Raw genomic sequence first — 23,371 nt, forward strand, 5'->3', positions numbered from 1 at the left:
CGCGCGCCCCGCGCCCGCCCGGCTCTGCTAAATGGCTCGCTGATTGATGACATTGTGCGGTTCCTGCAATCGCTGCCCAACTGGAAGGCTACGGTGGAGCCAGATAGTGGGGAGACGAATGAACAGGTCGGTAAAGTGTTTTTTTACGCTCTCGCTTTGGTCGTAGCACAGATGCAGTAGGTGCTGCTAAATAACTTGCTGATGATGACATCGTAGGCTTTCTGGAATCGCTGCCCAACTGGAACGACACTGTTGAACCGGATAGCGGAGAAAAGAATGAACGAGATAGTAAAAGTGTTTCTTTCGCCGCTCTCGCTTCGGTCGTAACGCAGACTCGCACCCGCCACTTTCGTGATGGCTCGTTGATGATGAGTGATGTGATGACATCGTGCACTTCCTGCAGTCACTTTCCTACTAGCGGATAGAAGATTGAACAGGTTGGTGAAAGTGTGTTTTCTCCGCCGCCCTTTATTCCTGGACCTGGCTGATGATATCATGAGCCAAGAACAAACTGAAGTGCCCAAACACTCCTATTTTGTCATCAAACCTATATCAGTAGAATATATGCAGTTTTAAAAATTATAATGTATTCGCCACGCGTCACAAGAGACTGGCACCGCTCTCATAGCTAAGAAAAAATCATGTCTTTGTTATCAGGAGCTCAAGCAAGCATACGAGCGTGAGGCGGAGATCCTGGGCTCAAGCCTGGGCGACGGCGCGGTGTCGCGGCGCGAGATCGTAGGTGACATCAACGCCCTCGGCGACTTGGCGCTGCTTTGCGAGTCCATGGTTAGTTCACTGTTTTTAACCGGATTCAATGAAAGAGGAAGTTCTAAATTCGTTTGTGTTTCTTTTATGTGTTACCTTAGAACTATGTCATTTACGTGCCAATTTGGAAAATTCTTTTTCACTTCTCATGCTCGTAAAGTTCGTGTTTATGCTGGATCTGTACATAAAGTAAAATCTTCGTCTAAGACTAAGGTAATCAGCTGTCAACAGCCACAAACAAAAAACTTTCAACACTTTTTTTAATATTTTTTAATTAATATAAAACTAAAAATCAATCAATATAAATCAGTAAAACTAAAAATATATTATAAATGCGTGAAAAATAAAAAGTACATAGAGAGTGAACAATTGTCTGCACTGTTGCTATTTAATTTCCTCGCAATCTAAGTGAAAAGCAGTATAAAACTCGAGCATTGAACCCATTTTCCCCTCGACGAGTCTATCAACCCTCGCCGTACCGGCTCGGGTGGCTATATGAACGTCTTTGGTAAAATGACTCATTTTATGCTCTTGTTGTACAATCTACTATTTTATGCTGTAGTGCATGCAGTAAAATCTTCGTCTAAGACCAAGGTAATCAGGTGTCAACAACCACAAACAAAAAAGTTTCTTCATATAATTTTTAATTTATATGAAACTAAAAATCAATCTAATTAGTGATAATCGCGAACGTCGGCGCGTTATACAATACGGCTTCTGTTCACAGCACCGGGCAAATAATACGTGAGTGACTTGTGTATTATTATTCTGTATCATTGAAATTTACTCAGGACTGGTTGGCCACGAACATCCGGTCATTGCCGTCCATTCTCACGGCGCCGTCCCCCGGCGGATCGGTGAAGCTGACGGACCGGCTGCGCGAAGATATCGCCTCAGCGGCCATGATATTCGAAGAGATATCCCACAAATGTCTGCTTTTTCTACATCTAGAGGTAAGTGTTACAGAATACGTTAGAGACGAATTTTCTGCCATATTTGATAGCGAAGTCAGTTTACTTTTAAGTCGCAGTGTAAATTTGTGTAGGTAATTTTTTACCCCCGTGTATTTGCACAACTTGTTCTCATAGCTTAAGAGCTGGTTCCCACTTGTCGGAATGTCGGGCCTGGATTTTAATCGGATGTTCCAGTGGCAGAACATTTATTTATATGAAGCTATTCACACTTGCCTGACACCGATTTTCTATAGACATAACCGACATCCGACACCCAACCAGTGGGAACGGGCTCTAAGTAGTTCTTTTACATCTAGATCGGCGATATCGTAGGATACCAGCTCAGTCCCTCAAGTCGCATGTCTCTCCTTAGATTGGGGTCGGAATTTTAGACCTTACTCTGGTTATACAAGCTTTTATTTAACTTGCCGTGTTAGTGTGCGTGAGTCAAATTTTGAAAGTTGAATTTGAAGCTCCAGCGGTCAGCTTCAATAGTAATGACGAATGGCAAAAAAAAGGGGAGGTCTTTGCCCAGCCGTGGGAAACTTTAAAGGCTAAAAAAAGCATTCTAAATGTTTTTTTTTTCTAAAACCTTATTAAAGTATCATTACATTTCAGATGCGAATCCAGTGCTTCCACTTCCTGGGCCAGCCGGCGGCGGCGGGCGGCGAGGAGGAGGAGGCGGGGCGCGGGCCGCCTCGCGCACGCGCTGCTCGCCTTCCACGAACACGCGCAGGCTTGCATGGCGCCCAACAGGAGAGCGGTGAGCCTACTTCTGGTTTTTTACAAGCTTTTATTTAACTAGCTCTGCTGTTGTTTTTGTTGGGTCAAATCTTGCAAGTTCATTTCGACCCACTTCCAGTGGTCGAATTGACTTGGAATTTAGCATACATATGTAATTTAGATAACAATGCAAGTACAGTCAGCCAAAAAAGCTTGCGTAAAAAGTCTATTTTTTAACAGAAACTTATTCTACTTTGTGATATCACGTCTCGATTTGCTGTCATTGCCCGCCGCAATTGACGCGCTGTCTGCTTGGGCGGCCATTTTTAGTGGGGGCTAGTTCATCGTCATCATCAAGAGGGCAAGGAGGGGGTTGTTACTCATCAGTCGTTGGACGTTCACTGCTAGACATAGGCCTCGCCCACAGAGCTCCAGTTACTTCGGCTGGAAGCGGCCTGTATCCACCGTGAAACCGTGGCCTTAACGAAGTCTTCCGTCCATCTCGTCAGTTCGCCAGTTGTACTCGTAAACATGTTAGCTGAAAAGGTATGACATAAGTCATAGTAAAGGGTCGACAACGCCGCTGCTCAAAATACGCTGACGCACCTAGATATAGTGCTTCAGGTCTCTGCCAACACCGCTGTAGCGCGCTTGCAGCGGCTGAGAAGCCGCAAGCCACAAGCTGCATGTCTCTGTCATAACTTTGATGATCTTTCGTCCGCAGTACATCTTCAACGGCATCGGCGAGATGATGTCCGCGGGCGTGGTTTGGCGCTGGCAGTGCGCCGACAGCGACGCGCTGTTCGCGGGCGCCACGCTCGCCACGCTGCGGCACTGCCTCGCCGCGCTGGCGCTGCCGCACGCCGGGCTGCAGCGCGCGCACGACTACAGCGGCCTGCTGACCGCCTTGCCGGAGCCCGAGGTCACTCAGGACTACTACCAAATTCGAAAATCAAAGCTCCTTTCGTACCCGTCCTGTTCGCTCTCGTGTTAAATAAAATTTGCGTCAACGGGACGGCAAGAGACGAAGTTCGGGGTGACACTCTTTCCCGGCCCGTATAATATCGACATGGAAATACTGACCCTGTTTTTCGTATACACGCCCATAAGCCGCATATCCATTAGACCAGCCTCAGGCCGAGCAGCCTCGAGCCGAGCCATATTTTGTCGGTTTTTTGGCCGTGCTCAAAGGAGCCTCAGTCTGAGCCGTGCCTTTGGCAGCGTCTCCACTTGCGCGGCCTCGGAGCGAGGCAGCCGCTCGGCCCGAGGCTGCCTCTAGTGGATACGCGGCTATAGAAGCTCATGTTAGTTTCTATGGGCGTGTACAGAACAGGGTCGGTATTATCCGGGCCGGGAAAGACTGTCACCCGAAGTTCGAATTTTGCACTTCGTAGTTTAGGGCCAGTAGCGGGGCTGCACGCCACACTCGAACGGCTACATTTTGTATGGCAATAGTGAACTCTGACGGCATTCAGAATTAGCGCCTACGCTAGCTGACGCGGGTGCACGGAGCGGGCGCGGGTACAGGTAAAAGCGTGCAGTTAGCGCTGCTCATACTATTTTTCCATAGGCGTCCACTCGCTCCGTCCGAACCGCGTCAGCTAGCGTAGGCCCTGATTATGACTGCCGTCAAAGTTCACTATTGCCATATAAAATTTATAGGGAATTACATTTTACAATTAAAATTGTGATGTCAAATTACCCTGTCACGAGCCGCGCTATACGGCTACACGAATACGCCGCTTACCAGTTCAGTTCATAAGTTCCCTATTTGTAAATTTTTGGAAATCTTAAATGATTAATTATGTAAACAGGAAATCGTGGCGTCGATCCGCGAGAAAGGCGCTAAGTTCTCGGAGCTGGAATACTTGAACGCGTTCAAAGTGATCGCGGCGCGACGCGGCTTGTCCCAGGCGGACATGAAGGTGCATCTAAAGGCATTAGCATCAGCTTTAGGCCACGTTGGAGTCACCGTATAATGTTAATTGAAATAAACTTTTCATTTTGGTCTGCACTTGCAATCTGCTTATACCATGTTTATGTGTATATTCAACACGAAATAAACAAATGATGTACAGAGTCGTACTACAGGACTGTTAAGCCACCTGCCACTGTTCATAAAATTTAGACAAGTAATTACATACTCGTAGTATAATTAAATTACGAACAGCGGCAAACGGCTCCAAAATCCCGTGTTGTGACTGTACGCTTTATTTGGTATTATTTGTTGAATGGATGAAAATTTTACAAACGCTTGAAACTTTTTTTAACGATAGGAATAACCTTTCTAATTAACAGAAAAAAATATGAAGAAAAATAGAAAGAAGCTCATGTCAGTTTCTATGGGCGTGTACATGAAAAACAGTGTCGATATAGGTACTTATACTCTTTGCAGTGTCGGTATTTCCATGTCAGTATTATTCGGCCCGGTAAAGAGTGTTACCTGTTAAAACGATCGAGTCAAAGACACATAAATTCTTTTTTAATGTTTTTTATTCTGGACTATGGAACAACTCGTAACCGACCGGACTGTGGTAATTTGCGGTAAAGAAAACTTTCATTTTTTTTAAATTAATTGATGCTACTTAAAAATCTGATACTTTTTTCTGTTAATTTGAAAGGATTCCTATTGATAAAAAAGTTTCAAGCGTTTCTAAATTTTTCATCCATTCCGCATTGCGGCATGAGTATTATTTTGTAACGTTGTAATGAATCTTGGTCTCTACATCCACACGCGCGCGCGTTTAATTTATAAACCACTATGAAATCGTTTGGAAGGTAAAAAAAGCCACAAAACTGATGTTTGTGAAGTATGATTTGCCCTTTCTTAGTTTAGATTGTCACTGATTACTACAAAATAAAAAGTGTACTATATATTTGAGTACCTATATACATATGTGTTCGAAATAAATCATTAATTTATATTTTATCCATTTCCACTTTCACCTCCGCTTGAACCTTCAGTAACCTCTTTCCTCACTAAGAAGGGCCTTCATTACAACTAATATTTTATTATAAGTACATAGCAATATTTTTGTATGTAATTGTAGCTTAATATGGATGACTTATAATAAGCTAAAAATGAAATTTATCTGCTTAGGATGGGAAACAAAAGGAAATTTTATTAAACTAAAATTATGGTTCTATAATTCCTGATACATTAAAAGGTCATAAATATTGTGTTATTTTAAATTTGCTACATTGTTGAATTATTATTTAACTAAGCATTATACATAAACATACATACATTTAATTATTTCTATAAAAATTGTACCTAATTTTCAATTGTTTTTTTTTATTTTATGCATCTAGATCTTTTACCTATCTACATTCACATAATATTCTCACAATGACGAATACCGTAACGTATCACCATTAGACTACTGTTCATAAAGAACTGGCAAGGTTGCAACGAACTGCTGACCAATGAGGGCTACCGTTATCGCGCTCACCAGTTGGCGCCACTATAGACAAAGGTCCTGCCTGAAGCATAGTGTTTAGTTTTTTATTACGGGCGTGAAAACAAAATTTACATTTATATCCGTAACATAATTAAAACCGTACCATAAAAATACCGATCATGCCACAGTGTTGCCTAGTCCCATTTTGTTCGGAAAAAGGGAGGACAGAGATTTCCGTAAGACAAAACTGTCTCAAAACACAGACATTCATTGCCCCGTAACGCATATTTGCCACAATTAATTTCAGGTATTGCAAAATATTCACATTCTAAATAAATAAACCCGCGTAGTTCACCCAAAAACAGTGACATTGACATTTGACTTGACATTGACATTTCGGAGACCTCTCGCTACACTAGCGCCTCTAGCGGCGAATTCATACATACGCAATAGCCCTCATTAGCTAAGCTGATTAGGGACGTTAGTTCTCTGAGTAGTTAGAGAGCCAACTCTGAAGTTCAAAAATCGAAGTTCGTAACATGCAGTCCCTCTCGGTCTCGTATTAAATAGTATAAGTGTCAGGGACCGCACGACACGAACTTCGAGTTTTGAATTTCGTGTACTATTCGGATAGAATGGGTACGGTGACACATGTCATTAAGCAATTAAAGGGTTGTGACAATGTATATTCGAATCGATTTATTGCGATTCTCGATTAAATATGCTGAGGATGTGTAATCGATTTTATTAGTGATGTATAGTTTATAATTTTTAACTAGTTTTTGCCTGCGGCTTCACCCGCGTAGCAAGTGTTTTTGCTTGCCTATCGGGATCTCACAAACAATGTGGTCTTCTTTGGCACTATATCAAAACTAATTACGGTAAAAAAAATAACAAAAACCGTAATAACAAAATTGAATAAACGGTAACGGTTCAAAACATCAAACAATACGAAACACTCGATACAAAGACGCATTTAAGGACTTTCGCTCTCGTACTAATTGACAGATGATGCGAGTTAAACGATTTGACAAGATTGTGGAATCGATTCGGACGATAAGCAAAGTCAAGCTCTATTGAAATAGAGTTCCGTTTTACGCGATGAAAGTTGACGAGATTAAAATTGATCTTTTTAGTTTTAAAACGTAATAATATATTTTTAAGTGATTTTTGTTTATTATTACGATATCTTTTAAGTATAGAGATATTTTTTTTTGTTCTTACTGGATTCAAGTATCTGAGTTTAAGGCCGACTGGCATGGGATAGAATTGCAAGGATATAATTTATTTATGTGTTAAATGCTCCCTCGCTTCGAGATTAGGATAAACCGCACACCACGCTTCATTTGTCAGAGAATAATTTTGATTTTAAAATTTATCCAACATTTTTACCAGTAAATCGAACACTTTTTTTTCTAACTATGGACACTAGTGCGGTGTCCAATGGTATGGTCGCTTTTATTTTGTGATATCTATATTTTATTGGTTTGTGTGAGGTTTGGGCTAAAACTAAAATGCCTTAAAATGTTTATAAAACGTATTAATTAATAATATTGTTCTTTTTCCTTAGGGTATTTTTTTTTGGGATTTGGCAAAATTAAGTTGGCAACATTCAACTCAAGCTGTCATGTCATGTCAGAGATGTCAGTCAGAATCAGACGGTCGACCAACCAAATATTATAAACTATGTAAAAACAATTTCAAGTGAAATAAAATGTCGTGTATCGTCGGTCATGTTTAGTCAGCAACTTAAGTCCTAATTAAATTGGTCCAACATTACCAGTACCGTTAACAACAGCTGTTTAGTAAACGGCCAACAATAGAACACCTGCATAAATTCGTTTGACTTCCGTACCTAGTATGATTTGAAAAGATGCATTTTCTCGTCTAAAAGCAATAAACTATTACAAAATAGTCATCCTATGATGTTTTAAATACGTTCTGTATACATAACACTTTGTTTAAAAATGGAGTATAATCCTGAAAATTTGGAATATGCTGTATCAGTGTTTTATAATGGAGAACAGGCTGATAGAGCCAAGGCTCACGCCTGGTTGACTTCAGCTCAGCGGGTTCCCGAGGCATGGAAATTCGTATGGGACCTTCTGCAACCCAACAAGGTAAGAAAAACTATTTTTCAACAAACATTCAACATTAAAAAAACAAAGATGGACTTTATGCTTTACTTTTTTATCATTACTTTTTAGTGACCAATACCAATGATATAATTTATAGCTAGTCTTAGTTGAATTATTGAGTTGCAGTTTTATTATTTTATTAATCTACAGCGGCTCTTGATTTAAAGTATAATTTTCAGGGGACAGAGATACAGTTCTATGCAGCCACCACACTACATACAAAGATTCTCCGCTGCTGGAGCGAAGTGCCCACTGAAAGCCATGAGGAGTTAAAGGAGAAGATACTTCAAAATATTTATACATATAGTAAAGGCCCAAAGATTGTCACCAATAGATTATGTATCAGTGTAAGTTTTTATGTTAAGATTATTTCGTTTATATATTTATAAACACCAAACCCTCATAAAACTTTTCTAAAAATTGCATTCATTTTATCATAATAGGTGAAATTCAATGTCCAAGAATTAATGACAACTTGTTAACATAATTATAAACATTGCAAGTTAAATAAAAGCTTGTACTGAAAAGGCAAAATTGTCCTTGTCAAAAGTCTGTATGTGTGTGTGTGTTCATGAGGTGATTACTTCTTCACTCTATAATGACTGTACATCAGGAATAACAATAATACATAGGATACTTTTTGTCTCAATATTCTTACAGGATCAAGCTAAAATTTCAATGACTAGGATTATAATATATATATATAGATATCCTGGAATTTCAATTTCAGTTTAACTGCTAGACCATAAGGTCAAGTAGGCCTACCCTTGAGTTCACACTGGTGAATCATTTATTCATTCTATGTTCAGTACATTAATCAATAATTTATTGTGCATATATATAAGTCCAAGTATTACCCGAAATATATTTCATAAATACCATAATTTTTTACAGCTGGCGGCATTTATCCTACAACAGGGCACTACAGATCTGGCAGCTATTTTGAGACCATTGTCTACTGCAGAGAACACAACATTACTGTTGGAAGTGCTAACTGTTATACCAGAAGAGGTACATTCTACATTCTTTTTTTCATAAAGCACAAATTAACTAGTGATTTTTCCAATGATGCATTTCAATGTTGAAATTCCGGTTTTACTTACCATTAACATAGAAATGTTATTTTGTGGAGAGGATTTTGGGATTGTAGAGCTCAGTCAATAATTGAGTCCTGACTGACAAGTACTAGGCTATGACTGAATAACTCTTATGGCTGAATGTTTCTTGACCCCTTCAGCAATTGTTCATGAACATTATTGTTGTTATGTGTATTGTTACATCTGATAATACTGATCAACCATAAATATTTGCTTATAATTTATGAAGTTTTGTAATAAACATTAATATTTCAGTATAATAGTATGACAATGGGTTCGGCCCTGCGCTCCAAAAACAGAACTGCACTGATGCACGCATCTCCTGCTGTACTAGATGATTTACTGCGCTATTTGCAATCGGTATACAAGTAAGTGTCACATGTGTTTTTTATAATGTAAATCACATTAAATTTAATCCAACTTTGAAGTATCAATTTAGTTGCAACAGTCATAACCATCCTTTATATCATCATCAATGCCCCTTCACCGTAGATTTAAAGAACTGTGACCTTTACCCTCATCTAATAGAAAAAAGTACCAGATATACATCCACGTTGTTCATTTGTTCTCACATTCCGCAGTGACTACAGTAAGGAGCCCCCGGCGGAGCAGACAGTGCAGCTGTGGCTGTCTGCCGCGACGTGCGCGTGCAGCTGGCTGACGCTGGGTGGGGAGGAGTCCCGCGAGGCGGGCGCCGGCGCGCTGCCCGACCGGCTGCCACTCTGCGGCGCGCTGCTGACAGCCGTGCATGTGCTGTACACGTGAGTAATAAAAAATTGTAATTTGTAATTTGAAAGCTAAGAATGCGCTTGAATCTTTCGAACGCGGAATGTAAATAAACCTGCGTTCTAGCCTCCTTTGCATCAAATAATATTAATATCGCGGATTAAGATGAAAATAGAAAAAGATAAAAGGTTAATTGTAAACCTACCAGACTGCTCCATCATCAGACCGTGGATACCATTCTTGATCAAAGTACACCTTCAGACGATTTTAGCAAGCCTAGGTTATGTTCTATCTCAGAGTTTCAAAGATGGATTTCAATATCCATATTAGCATAAGGACCACCAATGAGCGAGTGTTTGCATTAACATACCTATACCTAAGCAACACATCACTTAGTTCATTAAGGAATATGATTAACAATGACAATGTATGGTAAATAATGTGACATCCCGTGACCGTGGTTCCAGGTCAAGAGACGCTATTTGGAAAACGCTGCTGTACAATATTCCAGTACTGTGTATGTTATCGTCATCACCGAATGGAAACCGTACATTTTGTGCCGTTTGTTCACTCTTTTTTTTAATCAACTGGACTAGGGCTTGTAGTGTGGCCCTGTGTTCTGTGTTCACACTTGCTTTCCCGCAGATGGAACGAAGCAGTGAGCGACACAGCGCTAGACGTGTGCGAGGCGTGTCTAGCGGGCGTGCGCGCAGCGGGCGGCGCGGACGCGGCGCGGCACCCCGCCGCGGCGCTGCAGTTGCTGGAACAGCTGGCGGCACTGGCCGCGCCCATACTGGCCAGGGACGACCGGCCCAACTCCATCAACGAGGTTACTTACAAGTTTACGAGGGGGCGACTGAAAACCGCCACATTCAATATTGTATTGTATAACTTATTATTGTGTATAAAAACATAAAAATAACAGTTTGCATTGTGAGATCGGTGTACAAAGGCAAACTTATCCCATGAAGGGATCTCTTCCAGTTAACCTTTGAACAATTGACAGGACAAGAGAAACAAGAGTTGTCACGTAATGAGAAGTAAATATACTCAGCGGCACAAAATTAGGCCCACCCCTGATACAGAATTACCTATTACCGCTAAGTTTATACCTAGCTTAGTATCGCAAAAAGGGGGGGAGGGTTGCTGCTATTAAGGTTATTATTATGCCCCAGCTGCAGGTACTGCTATGCCCGTCGCTGTAATCTGTGATAACAGGCTCCGCTCACTATTACGATCATAGGGGGGTACTTCAAGTTGCCTGAATACAGTATTTGACTATTTTTTATTTATTTTATAAATCAAAGGTTGACAATGCATGATCGAACAGAAAAACAATTTTTAAGCTACCTTTAAATATAACAGAGTTATAAAGGTTTGAAATTCAAGATGATACAGAGAAAGACTTACTTGCATAGAAAGACACACGCAATACTTGCTACATAGCGAAAAGCAATTTAGAAAGAGACCAATTTTGACCCGAATTAATTTTTCTCTGCTCTAAACGTTGTCTGTGTATGTGGAAAATTCAACAGTCGTCTAATACCGTATTATTCCGATTTGTGTCGTTCATTTCAAAAAGTCAAAATATCTTTATTCAATTTAGGCTATAGCAAGAATGAATGAAAAAAAAATTACCACTGGTTCGGAAAAACCTCTTCGTTCAGCACCGGACAATTCACTCCTTTCACTTGCAACATGCGTTTATCTTGCATAATTATATGTGTCCCTCAGGAGTTACTGTCAGCCCTGATAACCTGCGCAGTGGCAGTAGGCGAATGTCACGCGGGCACTCTAGTCCGAGCGGTAGAGAACAACACCCATGAAGGCGCCCGGAGGCTGTTGGAACTGTTGTTGGCCGCACAGGGCGCGCCCGGCCATTATCCTGCGCATGAGACCCGCTCCAACCTTATATTCGGGTTTTGGTATACGCTACAGGTAAGCGTTTGATTGCTGTAAACTTTTAATTCACTAATAGGGAATATTACTGCAATTTTATCCCGTCAGAGTGCAGCACTAGCACTAGCTATGTTTATGGTTTATGTTTTTTGAGTATCTTAAATGTCCGTAAGATGCCGTAATATCATATTATTTCAATAAAATTTTTGGCTCTATCGCTACTATCAATGTAAATATCATTTATTTTGTTACTTATAAATATGTCACAATTTCTATAGGTACCTATTAATACTCTTTGGACAATATATAAAGAGTACTGACGTTGTCATGGCGTGGGTTTGTGCTAGTGTCGGCCCCTGCGCAGAGCTTTGCCTAATATGCTTTATTTAATGTAGTAGTGGAAATGTGGGGTAAAGTAATGATTTTAATTAATTCAAGTAGTACAGTATAACCGAATAACATAAAAAAGTTCTTGATTGGAGACCGCGTCTTGGCAAACGTAGTGTAGGGCGCCCTCTGGGCAGGTGGAGTGACGATTTGCGAAAGGCTGCTGGTAGAAGCTGCATGCGCCTAGCCGAGGACAGGGCGCAATGGCGCTCTTTGGGGGAGGCCTATGTCCAGCAGTGGGCTGCTATAGGCTGATGATGATGATGATGATAAAAAAGTTGCGTGTGACGTCATACCTACGTACACTTTACTAAGGAGTGACGTCACGGGCGCCATCTTTGTAATTTTTTGTTTGACAGACAAAAGACAAAATACATACATAACAGATGTTTTCTTATCCAGGAATCTATCCAATTGCTATGTTGCAATAACTTTTTATGTTCGGGTTTTAATAATAAAAAAAACTTGAGTGAGCTGACCAGTGCCCGGGCTTGGTAGAAAAATATTGATATATAGATAAAAAGTCTTGGATACCTATTTAAATTTACGTATCTATATAAATAAAAGTGAATCGTAAAATGGGTTGCTAAGCGCAAAACTCTGGAACCACTGGTCCGATTTTGCTATTTTTTTTTTGCTTTGTTCGTTACTGTCAGTAGAAGGTTTTTATGGAAGAAAATACACATAAAAAAATACAACGGGGGCGAAGCCGCGGGCAACAGCTAGTTTTAATTAAAAATATCGCTTCGTAGATCTGTGCTTCTGTTTAAACAAGTGAGAATTCGAAAAAATCCCAAAAAGGTATAACTTTATAACAGTCATTAATTTTATTTTCATTAACCAGGACGAAATCTTAAACGTAATGGATAATGCGAGCAAAATAAGTCCGATATGGCGCGAAGTGTTCTCGCGGCTTCTGACCACGCTGGTGACTAAGTCCGAGGCACCGCCAGACTCTGCGTTGTCGCGGGATGACCTCGAGTTGCTGCGGTGCTATAGACAAGATATCGCTGACACAGTGGTAAGTTTAGTTAAGAGTATAAGGGGCTGTTTCACCATCCATTGATTAGCGTTAACCGACGGTTAAATGTGATGCCGTCTCCGTCTATTCGAACAAAACAAATAGAGCCGGCATCACACCTAACCGCCAGTTAACACTAATCAATGGATGGTGAAACAGCCCCTAAATGTTATAGATGCTTGGATGATGATGATGATGATGATTGGTCCCATTTTCAGGATAATCACCGCTCGATCGAACGAAGCGAACTGACCTGACATTGGATTTTACTTTAAAGTTATAATTTGAAAGTATGTATGTACAGTCAAGTGCTAAAATAAGTACCTATTCGAACCACTCAAAAATATGTTACTACGGCCTTGTTGCGTCGGAATAAGAGTCTATGGTACTTATTTTTGAAACTTTGAATAAGTTCATATTTTTACACTTGACTTAGGTACAGTTAACAAAAATATCGATGGAGTTAACTTTATACAAGAGTGAAGTCATAGTCGATTTCTGCATCATTTAAACGCCTGTGCGTGCGTCCTTAGTTGTCTTAACTTTCTGACCTAAAATTACACTTTCCCTCACTTCAAAATTGTTTTCTATTAAAATACAGATAGTTCAACTCAGTTGTGCGCGCGGCCCTATGTGTGCGTGCGCTTGTAAATATACAACTTTCACGTGACGCGGCAGTCATCGTCCGAGCAAGACGTGTTCTTATCGCTTTACCCACACATAGGGCCGCGCGCACAACTGAGTTGAACTATCTGTACAACAATCCAAGGCAACAATGTCATGAATCCAATTTGCAACTGCGCTTTGTTTAAATATTGAACATGAAGTGATTTTTTTACTACAACATCTAAGATACATTTTGTTTATGTTAATCTACATACGACTACATACTCGTATACCTGTATTTTCTGTACTGCTTACTATGTGTTGGTGTTAAATAGAGTCACTGTATTGTATTGTACAGGTGTATTGTGTGTTGATCCTTGGCGATTGGTGCTGGACGACAGTGGAGGCGGCATTCAACGCGGCAGACAGCGAAGTTCGTCGCGAGGCAGCGTTGCACGTGTTTGTCGCGCTCGCGGACTCCGCGCCGCACCGCCGCGCGCCCGACAGTCTCGCCAATATGCTGACTCATGCTGTGCATATTGCGGATACTTCTAACGATAAGAGGATGCTCAACACCGCGCTAGACTGTTTAGGTAAGGTCAACTCAGCACTGGCCTTAAGGTGCAGCCTTATAGCCGCTCGTCGCTCGTTTGCAGTGACAGATTTGGTCACGTGACCCTATTTTGAATTTCCCGCGCGCGACTCAAAGAAGTAGCGTTAAGTCGCCGCGTCGAACAGCAGCGTCAAGATGGCTGCTTGCAGGAATGATCTTGGTTTTGGGAGCTGATTTCTTAACCTCCTTTAGTGGCAGTCGTGGCTGTGGTGCAAATAAAATTAATCGGAGTGAATGAAAACAAAAAAATAAGTGACCTACGAGATAAGTCTAAAAAAACTGCGTCTAGTTTTCCATTTGTTCGATATAAATAAGTATTCAAATTAAGTGGTTAAGTTGACCTGGCGCGCGCGGCGCCGTGTTGTACCTGGCGCCCCAGGCACCCGCCTCGGTCCTCCTACCCCTAAAGCCGGCACTTATCCAACCTACTTTTGTATAAGTTAATGGGTCGATCAACTTTTCCTTGTTTGTTATTTTGTCCCGTTGTCCAAGAGACAACAGTGACAGTTTATTAAAAAAAATAATATGATATATGCTACTAATGTGCTTAGGAGATTGTCCATTGTAACTACGACAAAAATGTACGCCCTATGAATAATAACCACAGAAAACATGGAGAAACTCATAGTTTTAAAGAGTTGTCCAGGGGTCTAATCATGGCAATGCGGTACAGGGAAAAGTTGATCGACCCTAATGCAAATATAGATTTTTGATTGTGGACCCCGTCATGTTTGGTGTGTGGGTGCAGGCAGCTACGCGGCGTGGGTGTCGTCGCTGGAAGGCGCGCGCGGGCTGTCGCTGGGGCGCGAGTGCGTGCGCGCGGCGGGGGCGGCCCTGCCCCGCGCCGCGCCCGCCGCCGCGCTCGCGCTCCGCAAACTGTGCGCCGACTGCGCCGCGCCCGCCGCCGCTCTCGCTGCGCACATCGCGCACGCGGCACAGGTAATATGCCTCGTCTTGAACCTCCTTTTTGAGGTATGTGGGAGACTGCTGTCAAATCTGTAAAGTTCAGGCTATGTGTTCTATTCCTGAACTTAAAGCATAAGGCGGATCTCAAAAAAACTTTGAGTTACGAGTATCTATAAATCATCTGATGCAGAATGTCTTTAGTTACACAATAGTATAAGTCCCTATGTCCTTAGTGAAAGATAACAGGAGCACATAATCATGATCAACTCAAAAGTTTTTTTTTTATATTTCCTTTTGGCTTAATAGGGCAGTATACTAGTATATATAGTACCTGCGGCTTTGCACGCGTAAACCATTAGAGAAATGATGGTTAACGCTTTGATCCGCAATTGTATACTCCCGATTTTTTAATGAGATTTACCGTAATAATCCATACTATGTTCCGGAAATTATTTCTCTTTTTGACCACATATGCCACAAATCATCATTATCATCCCAGCCTATATACGTCCCACTGCTGGGCATAGGCCTCCTCTCAGAACAAGAGGGCTTGGGCCATAGTTTTCACGCGGGCCCAGTGCGGATTGGGAACTTCACACACACCATTGAATTGCTTCGCAGGTTTGTGCAGGTTTCGTCACGATGTTTTCCTTCACCGCAAAGCTCGTGGTAAATTTCAAATGTAATTCCGCACATGAGTTTCGAAAAACTCAGAACAGTTTGAACCCACGACCCTCTACTTGAGAGGCGATTGGTCAAACCACTAGGCCACCACGGCTTCAACCACGGCTTCAGCCACAAATATCTGTTGTTAAATCAACTAAGCGTAATCGTAGTAGTCCATATCGAACCTTTTTTGGTTTCACATGATCCTACGAGTGAATTTTTTAGCTACGCATCTCTAAGGCTACGTACGCATTGTGCGGCTAACGGCGCGATTTTATGGCGCCGTCTTTTTCTCAAGCGATTCTTTTTATATTTATAAGTTTAATGTGAAAAATATCTTCCGTTTATTAGTAATATCATATCTTTTGTTCTAAGTGTGTTAATAAAGGCTTATTCTATTCTAAAACTATGTTAGGTTAGGTTCTGATATGAACTTCCGCGTTTCTATATTCAAATCTGTTGTTGTATAGAGTAACGAAGGTCGGTCAGACGCGTGGGTGCGGCGGCAGCTCCTGAGCGCCGCGGGCTCAGCGCTGGCGGCCGCTGACCTCGGCGTCGGCGCGCCGCTGCTCCAAGAACTGGCCAGTACGCTGTCTGAAGATCTTAAAGCACAGGTGAGACTTGTTGATCGTGCTGATTATGGCAAAGCTTGCTTGCCTATTACTGTTTTTTATCAGACGACGGCAAAGCCAATCCAATCCAATATTTATTTAGTTATTTAACGGCATCATTAAACTTTATTTTCACCCAGTGCTTTCAGTGATACTGACACGAAACTTGACAATTATGCGTAGTTCTGATGACAATACGATAATATGGAACTATCAAACTAATCTGATGCTGGAGCTGAAAGCTAGGCACTGGAAGTGCAAGACAAGACAGCACAACATAGCCTAGTTGTGTTTGGGTTTGGTAGAATCTTTTTTTTGTACTACTATTGTCATATTTTTTAAATAATAAATGTTGTTTATCCGCATCATTCAAATCCATAATGTTAGTAATCAAATCATACAATTTTTTTGCAGTAAGTACTATCTTTTTAATAACAAGTGTGTTAGGTATATAGTTATTCGACTTAAAAAGGATAGGTTAGGTCAGGTTAGAATTGCGTCAAGGCGCTCAACTACACAGAATAGGAGCTCCGCGAAGCGGATTATGATAACTGTCTGTTATGAGTTGCGATGGTAGTCATAAAGTATTAAAAACCAAAAAAATATGATTTAAAATTTATGACAAGTGTTGATTATGAACACAAACCGGTAGTACGCGATTTTATGCGAGTCAATAGTCGAGTCCGTTTTGCAGGCGTTGGATCCGGTGCGGGCGGCGGGCTCGGCGGAGTGCGCGGCGGCGCTGCTAGGAGCACTGGCCGCGGCTCCCATTCTTTGCGCGTCTCTGGCCAACGCGTTGCTGCCCACGTTGCCGGCCTTTGCCCGGAACCCCCAACTTGTCGAGGTAAATCATCAGTTTGTAGTTTCGCTGTATATAAACGTCTCGGAAAGCGATATAGTAAGACTTTTGTAAGTTCGTATGTTAGTATCAAATATGTGAACTTAGAATTATTTACTATAGTTATCTTGTGCCATGTGGGTTGTCATTTCTTGTGTAATTTTGGTGAATAGACGTGTCTAATCTATAAAGCCGTAAAAACGATGAATATACATTTTACAGGGCGCTTCGAACCGAAGTAACTGGAGGGGGTGCCCTTTGCAAGGTCTAAAATTCTCTCTCTCTCTCTCTCTCTCTCTCTCTCTCTCTCTCTCTCTCCTCTCTCCTCTCTCTCTCTCTCTCTCTCTCTCTCTCTCTCTCCCTCTCTCTCTCCCCCCTCCTCTCTCTCTCTCTCTCTCTCTCTCTCTCTCTCTCTCTCTCTCTCTCTCTCTCTCTCTCTCTCTCTCTCTCTCTCTCTCCCCCTCTCTCTCTCTCTCGTTAGGTTACTATTGTGTCTTTTCGGCACTCCATCGGAACTAACCGCTCACCAAGCAAGTTTTTCGATGACGGCTACGGCATAGATGTCGCTAGTGTCGCTGCTTAAGTGGCTAAATAAGAAACAACACAAGCTGAGATATGATGTGCATAGGAGAAATTTGTGTCTGTATCGTTGTCCAGCGGTGGTATAGCGGTATAGCACACGGCACGGAATGCCGAGGACCTGGATTTGATTCCCAGCGCTGGTCTTATTTTTCTGGTTTTTCTGTGCATCTATATTTCAGTTTGTATTTTCGATATAAAATTAGTGGTTTTAATATTCGGAATAACAATTTTATACCTATAATACATTCGACCAAAAAATATTATGAAAATCAATTTAGACTAAACAGTTTTCGACATTTCAATCTTTCGACGAAACGTTGTTATGCCAAAAAATGTTACGAAATTTTTTTTTGCAAAACAATTTTACACTAGTCTATTTAGACCCGACTGCAGGTCTGTGGGAGAAGTTCACGTCCAACAGTGATTGTCCAACGGCTGATATGATGATGATGTTTTTTTTTCTGCAGCCAATGTTCGCTGTCCTGAAGCAGACAGTATCGTCACTGATGGACATATGCTTGCCGCTGGTGGGGGACATTGGCCAGCTGACAGTAACAGGCTTCAGTACTAAGCCCTGTGCCGCCGGACTCGACGTCGTCAAACTGGTATGTTTCCTCGGGATTTTGTTCCGTTTATACAGGATAAAACGTGTGAAGGTTGCTATATGGAACTAACGCAATGTATCGACTAATATATCCAGGAACTAAAACTAATGGGGTTAAAAAAATTACCAATGTTCAACTTTCTGTAAAACTTAAATTACTTCCTTTTTTAAAAGTTTAACGTTTCACAGTGGATATCAAATTGAACAAAAAAAAATTACGACTGTTTTACACGCGCAAGTTGAGGTCCTTGAAATATTCTATGTTTGGTTTCAGCTGATACTGGTCTTAGGCAGTGACTGGGCAGACGCAGCGGCATTGTTTCACTCCTGCATACAAAGCAGTGCCCGCAGTGTCGCACTCGACCCGTCGGCTACGCCTGACCTTACTGAAGCACTGTTTTCTGTACTACACGCCATTACAAAGAAAAAGCCACAGTATATTGACTGGATAGACGACTTGCTTACCGAGTTGGTTGAATTAGGTAAGTTTAGTGGTGTATGGTCTCGCCTTTGGCACTGGTCAGATTTTTAACGCGGTGACCTGACACTAGAGCGTCGTCGTCTTGCCAGCGTCGGCGCAGCGTCGACGCGACGTCGAGGCGGCGGCGACGACGCCAGCGGTGGCCGGCTGCCGAACGCCGGGCTTACGCAACCTTTTTTTTTGCGAATTTGTACACTGATTCGCGCGAAAGCTGGTAGACGACGATGCTCGAAAGACGCCAGTGTGGGGAGTCTCTAAGTCGGAACGGTACGACTAGTTTTGATCTTTTCGGATGATCGTTTTCATAGATGAGTGCCGTGCCTTCACGTTTGTCTCAGGACTGGAATTTGTTCGGCTTGTGCTGTTGTCTCGGCAGTTGAGCAATCCACTACCAGTGGTGAGACAACCAGGCAAATGTCAAAAGACCTGAAGGTTGCGATAGGACTAAGGTGTCGCAACCAAAGACTGCATCTGTTCTTGTGAACTCTGTCTGAACTTGTGTATTGCGCGAACGCTTGTGCACGTTAATATATCCTGCGTATCTGACTTTTGATGTTGTTTGTGTCTGTGCAGGCAGCCTGTGCGTGCGCCTTTGGGAGGCGGGCGCGGCGCGCGCGGCGTGCCTGTGGCTGGGCGCTCTCGCGGCCGTGCGGGCCCCCGCGCTGCAACCGCATGCGCCGCTGCTCACCATAGCCGCCCTCAGATGCATAGGTGGGGCACCGGCATTTCGTATAACTCATCACTTAAATATATTTAGAAAATAACACTTTATAACGCCAAAAATAGTTAGCGTAACCGTAAATTTAAAATCGTAACCGAAAATACATCTTTATATCTTTATGGCGGATTAATGTGGATTTTTTTCCACTCATCATTTGGCTACCTCGTACGCCTGAAGCCACATGTTTGCAAGAATCCTTGAACTTTACGAGCGGTATTAAGGGAGTTTGTTGACAGGACTGGCCTTAGCTCGAGGCGCCCCGGGAGACATACGTCTTCTTTTTTTTTATTCGACTGGATGGCAAACGAGCAAGTGGGTCTCCTAATGGTAAGAGATCACCACCGCCCATAGACACCTGCAACACCAGGGGGATTGCAGATGCGTTGCCAACCTAGAGGCCTAAGATGGGATACCTCAAGTGCTAGTAATTTCACCGGCTGTCTTACTCTCCACGCCGAAACACAACAGTGCAAGCACTGCTGCTTCACGGCAAGATTAGCGGGCAAGATGGTGGTAGCAATCCGGGTGGACCTTGCACAAGGTCCTACCACATATACGATAAGTGGGCAATACGACAAGTGACAAAATGTCAGGTCGCGTTTGTTATACATAAAATACTCATAGTCATTCCTACGAGATAAGCCAATAAAAATTAATAGGCTGAATCTAGTTTTCCCTTAGATCGATAAAAATAGGTGTTCAAATTAAGTAGTTAAGTTGAGCTGGCGCGCGCGGCGCCGTGTTGTACCTGGCGCCCCAGGCGGGGACTGCCTGCCTCCCTAACGCAGGCTCTGTTTGTTGAGTGCAGGGGGCGCGACGCCCCGCAACCAAATCGAGCCGCTGGCGGAGCTGCTGCTGGCGCTGAACCGCGCGGCGTGGCGCGCCGAGCTGGGCGACCTGGCGGCGTGGCTGCGCGCCGCGCTCGCCGAGCCCGGCTTCCCCACGCCGCACGCCACCGACCCGCACAAGCACAAGTTCATCGCCGCCGTCATCAAGTTAGCACTCACTTTAACCCCTCATCTCCCAACAACATACAAATCAGGTTACTTATGCTAGGGCCACACACAATATTAATATTATTATGTATATTCGCGACATGCATCAATCGCCATGCACAATGCCGTAGGCCGAAGACGAAGTTTTATCGCAATAATTTTTATCGCGATGTGTGTGGCCCTACCATTACAACAGCATTGCGGCTCGCGGTCGTGGTCATGAGTTGACTGAAGTATAGGGTATCACGTTCGTTTAGCCGCGCAAGTTCTTCGAACCTAAATCAGGTGCGGATTACCTGATTTAGTTTCGGCACATAATCAATCACTTCACCCCACAACACTCTCAATATCCTGCGATTTACCCGCAGATACATCTCGTCGTCCACATACCCTCCTGCGGCCCAAGTCAAATGTTTGTTTTATGAACATGAAACTTTATGTCAATTGTGAGAGATTTCGACATCAAGTCATAATAAGTGAGGTACAAAGGACGCTGGGCGGTAGGACAGTACAATACCTACACGGATATTCATTGACTATGATAAACCATATTATGTTAAAAATGTTTTTTTTTAGCAATAACTTATGTTTTACTAATACTTCTTAATATTTCCAGAGAGAAGAGCAGCAAGCGTCGGCTCCTAGAATCCGTACAAGAGTTCTCCCTCGTGTGTCGCGGCCTCGTCGGCACGGAGTACGCGCGGCAGACGCTCGCCACAAAAAAGCTCGTCACTTGAATGCCCAAACCTCATTAGATTTGAGCAAAAACAATTCAATTTTAAAACTGTAAGGTTACAAGAGCACTTTGTGATGTGATGGTATTTTAGAGATATTTCGCCGTGCAAAATCAATTCAGACAATTGAAACGTGCTATTAATATTTAGCCTATAGGGTTCCATTTTGCTGCTTACTGAGGGGATTTCTGACTAACGCTCTCAAACGCCTAGCTAAAATTGTCTTTTAAACTGTGATATCGTAAGTATTATCAATTTATCGCTACCAATTTACTCGATCAATTGAAATAATACAGCACATACTATTGCTGTTGTGTTGTCTAGTAAATTACCTATTGCTTTGCAGTTTCATTTTACAGTATTACGATAGTAAATTACTTCGGCAATCTTTACTTTCTAAATTCCTCAACTGTTTTTTCGCCGCACTGTGAGACGTCTATTAACTAAAAGCCGTCGCTGTGATAACTCGACTAACTTCTCTGAGCCCGTACTCTTATATCACAATTGAAGTTGAATAATGACGAAATGGAAGATTGCAGGAGAAATTTAACTTTTATAGGACCCTAAAATGTGATGATGCAAAAACTAAGCTATCGATAGATTTTATTGACTGCGTGTCATAAACCTTAAAAGAAGCTGGAGGAAGCTTTTCTTTCTCATTTTTAGTAATTCGACGCATTTCAATTGTCACAGTATTTTTAGCCCCTACGACAAAGTACTAAAGTGCCCAGATACTTATCATGCGTAACCGAACCAGTTTACAATGGATAGATTTTAACATTATTATTGAATGAATAATATACAAGCGTTTTCGTTTGCAATGTTTTATGTTCCTGATAACTATATTGTCATCATCATCATGTCAGCCGAAAGACGTCCACTGCTGGACATAGGCCTCCCCCAAGGCTCTCCACTCAGACCGGTCTTGTGCTTTCCGCATCCACCGCGATCCCGCGATCTTAACCAAGTCGTCGCTCCATCTTGTTGGAGGCCTACCGACAGCTCGTCTCCCGGTCCGCGGACGCCACCGCGCGGGCGCAACTATATTGTGCTTCATGTAAAAAAAGGACATTTTCTGTAAATATGTTTTTAGATCATACGCAATTTTATATTACAGCAATCATGTATTGAAACTCTTTTAAATTAGGATTCATTTTATTGGTTTAATTACTGTAACTATCATGCAACTTGGTTGAATATGAATTAAAGAATATCGATATTACGATATGAAATTTGAAATGTGATACGTTAATTAATTGAACGCTTAGCGTGGAGGTTAAGGTTTAGTCAGTACTCTTGGTATTTGTAAATTAAGAGTCCTTATTCTGGTCACGGTTTTCTCATAACCTAATTTGTCGAGTCGGTTCCCCCACAAACTGCGAGACTTGCAGCCATGATTCCCTTCGTAGCTTGGTTTTCTAATTAATTTATGCAAGGTTATAACTGATAAGAGCGCAAAATCCAATTCTTTGAAGATTCACTCTCGTGTTATTTAGTTTCGTTTAGAAGAAAAGACTTGTGAAGTAACATATTTTATGATATTTAATGGCAGTTATAAAATATTATGCCGTAAAGTTTATGTTGTCTTGCGCTAAGCTTGATATTTCATGCCAAAAAGTTTCACCGAAAATGAAGAACCGGCTTGAAAAAATTACCTTGTGAATATCTTTTGACCACCATAAGTTCATCCTCAAGTTGCATGACTAACGCTAAAGTCAGTCAGACAAAATACTATGACAAAAATGATCTCTTTGTATAAAATTCATCCATGTGAATACTTACTAATAAATAAGTAACATGATGTATTTAATTGTAAATAAACGTTAAAAGATTGTTAAAAAATAGCGATTGACAAGGAAATAAAAACAATTATTTGATTTTATTTGTTGTATTTTCTTAGA

General features: G+C 41.9%; 2 protein-coding genes across 3 annotated transcripts in view; both read left to right on the forward strand.

Moving 5' to 3' along the window:
- The window catches only part of Sec8 (exocyst complex component secretory 8), a 15,410-nt gene extending 9,702 nt beyond the window's left edge, over window positions 1-5,708 (forward strand). The window contains 7 exon segments of the mRNA XM_074095778.1: window positions 1-126; window positions 658-789; window positions 1,560-1,721; window positions 2,340-2,404; window positions 2,406-2,484; window positions 3,169-3,366; window positions 4,259-5,708. Coding sequence (XP_073951879.1) covers window positions 1-126; window positions 658-789; window positions 1,560-1,721; window positions 2,340-2,404; window positions 2,406-2,484; window positions 3,169-3,366; window positions 4,259-4,423 — 927 coding nt within the window. The 3' untranslated portion in view covers window positions 4,424-5,708.
- A 1,777-nt stretch (window positions 5,709-7,485) lies between these two features.
- cdm (importin-13-like protein cdm) lies at window positions 7,486-23,352 on the forward strand. Of its 2 annotated transcripts, none has more exons than XM_074095252.1 (17): window positions 7,486-7,965; window positions 8,151-8,330; window positions 8,878-8,994; window positions 9,336-9,448; window positions 9,662-9,841; window positions 10,452-10,635; window positions 11,541-11,744; window positions 12,937-13,113; window positions 14,078-14,312; window positions 15,081-15,271; window positions 16,375-16,518; window positions 17,210-17,359; window positions 18,403-18,540; window positions 18,814-19,021; window positions 19,594-19,731; window positions 20,550-20,736; window positions 21,353-23,352. In XM_074095252.1, the coding sequence occupies exons 1-17, from the start codon at window positions 7,813-7,815 to the stop codon at window positions 21,471-21,473; spliced, it is 2,820 nt and encodes a 939-aa protein (XP_073951353.1). In that variant the 5' UTR covers window positions 7,486-7,812; the 3' UTR covers window positions 21,474-23,352. The 2 variants fall into 2 exon arrangements, with proteins under 2 accessions (XP_073951353.1, XP_073951354.1); XM_074095253.1 differs by having other exon boundaries at window positions 8,163-8,330.
- Window positions 23,353-23,371: the final 19 nt, after the last annotated feature.

The sequence above is a fragment of the Choristoneura fumiferana genome, chromosome 12, assembly GCF_025370935.1.
Source record: "Choristoneura fumiferana chromosome 12, NRCan_CFum_1, whole genome shotgun sequence".
Lineage (NCBI taxonomy): Eukaryota > Metazoa > Arthropoda > Insecta > Lepidoptera > Tortricidae > Choristoneura > Choristoneura fumiferana.

Coding starts and splice junctions, on each gene's coding strand:
- cdm (XM_074095252.1), top strand. CDS start 7,813: ATGGAGTATAATCCTGAAAATTTGGAATATGCTGTATCAGTGTTTTAT. Junction 7,966..8,150: donor ACCTTCTGCAACCCAACAAG/GTAAGAAAAACT, acceptor CTTGATTTAAAG/TATAATTTTCAGGGGACAGA. Junction 10,636..11,540: donor GGCCCAACTCCATCAACGAG/GTTACTTACAAG, acceptor TGTGTCCCTCAG/GAGTTACTGTCAGCCCTGAT.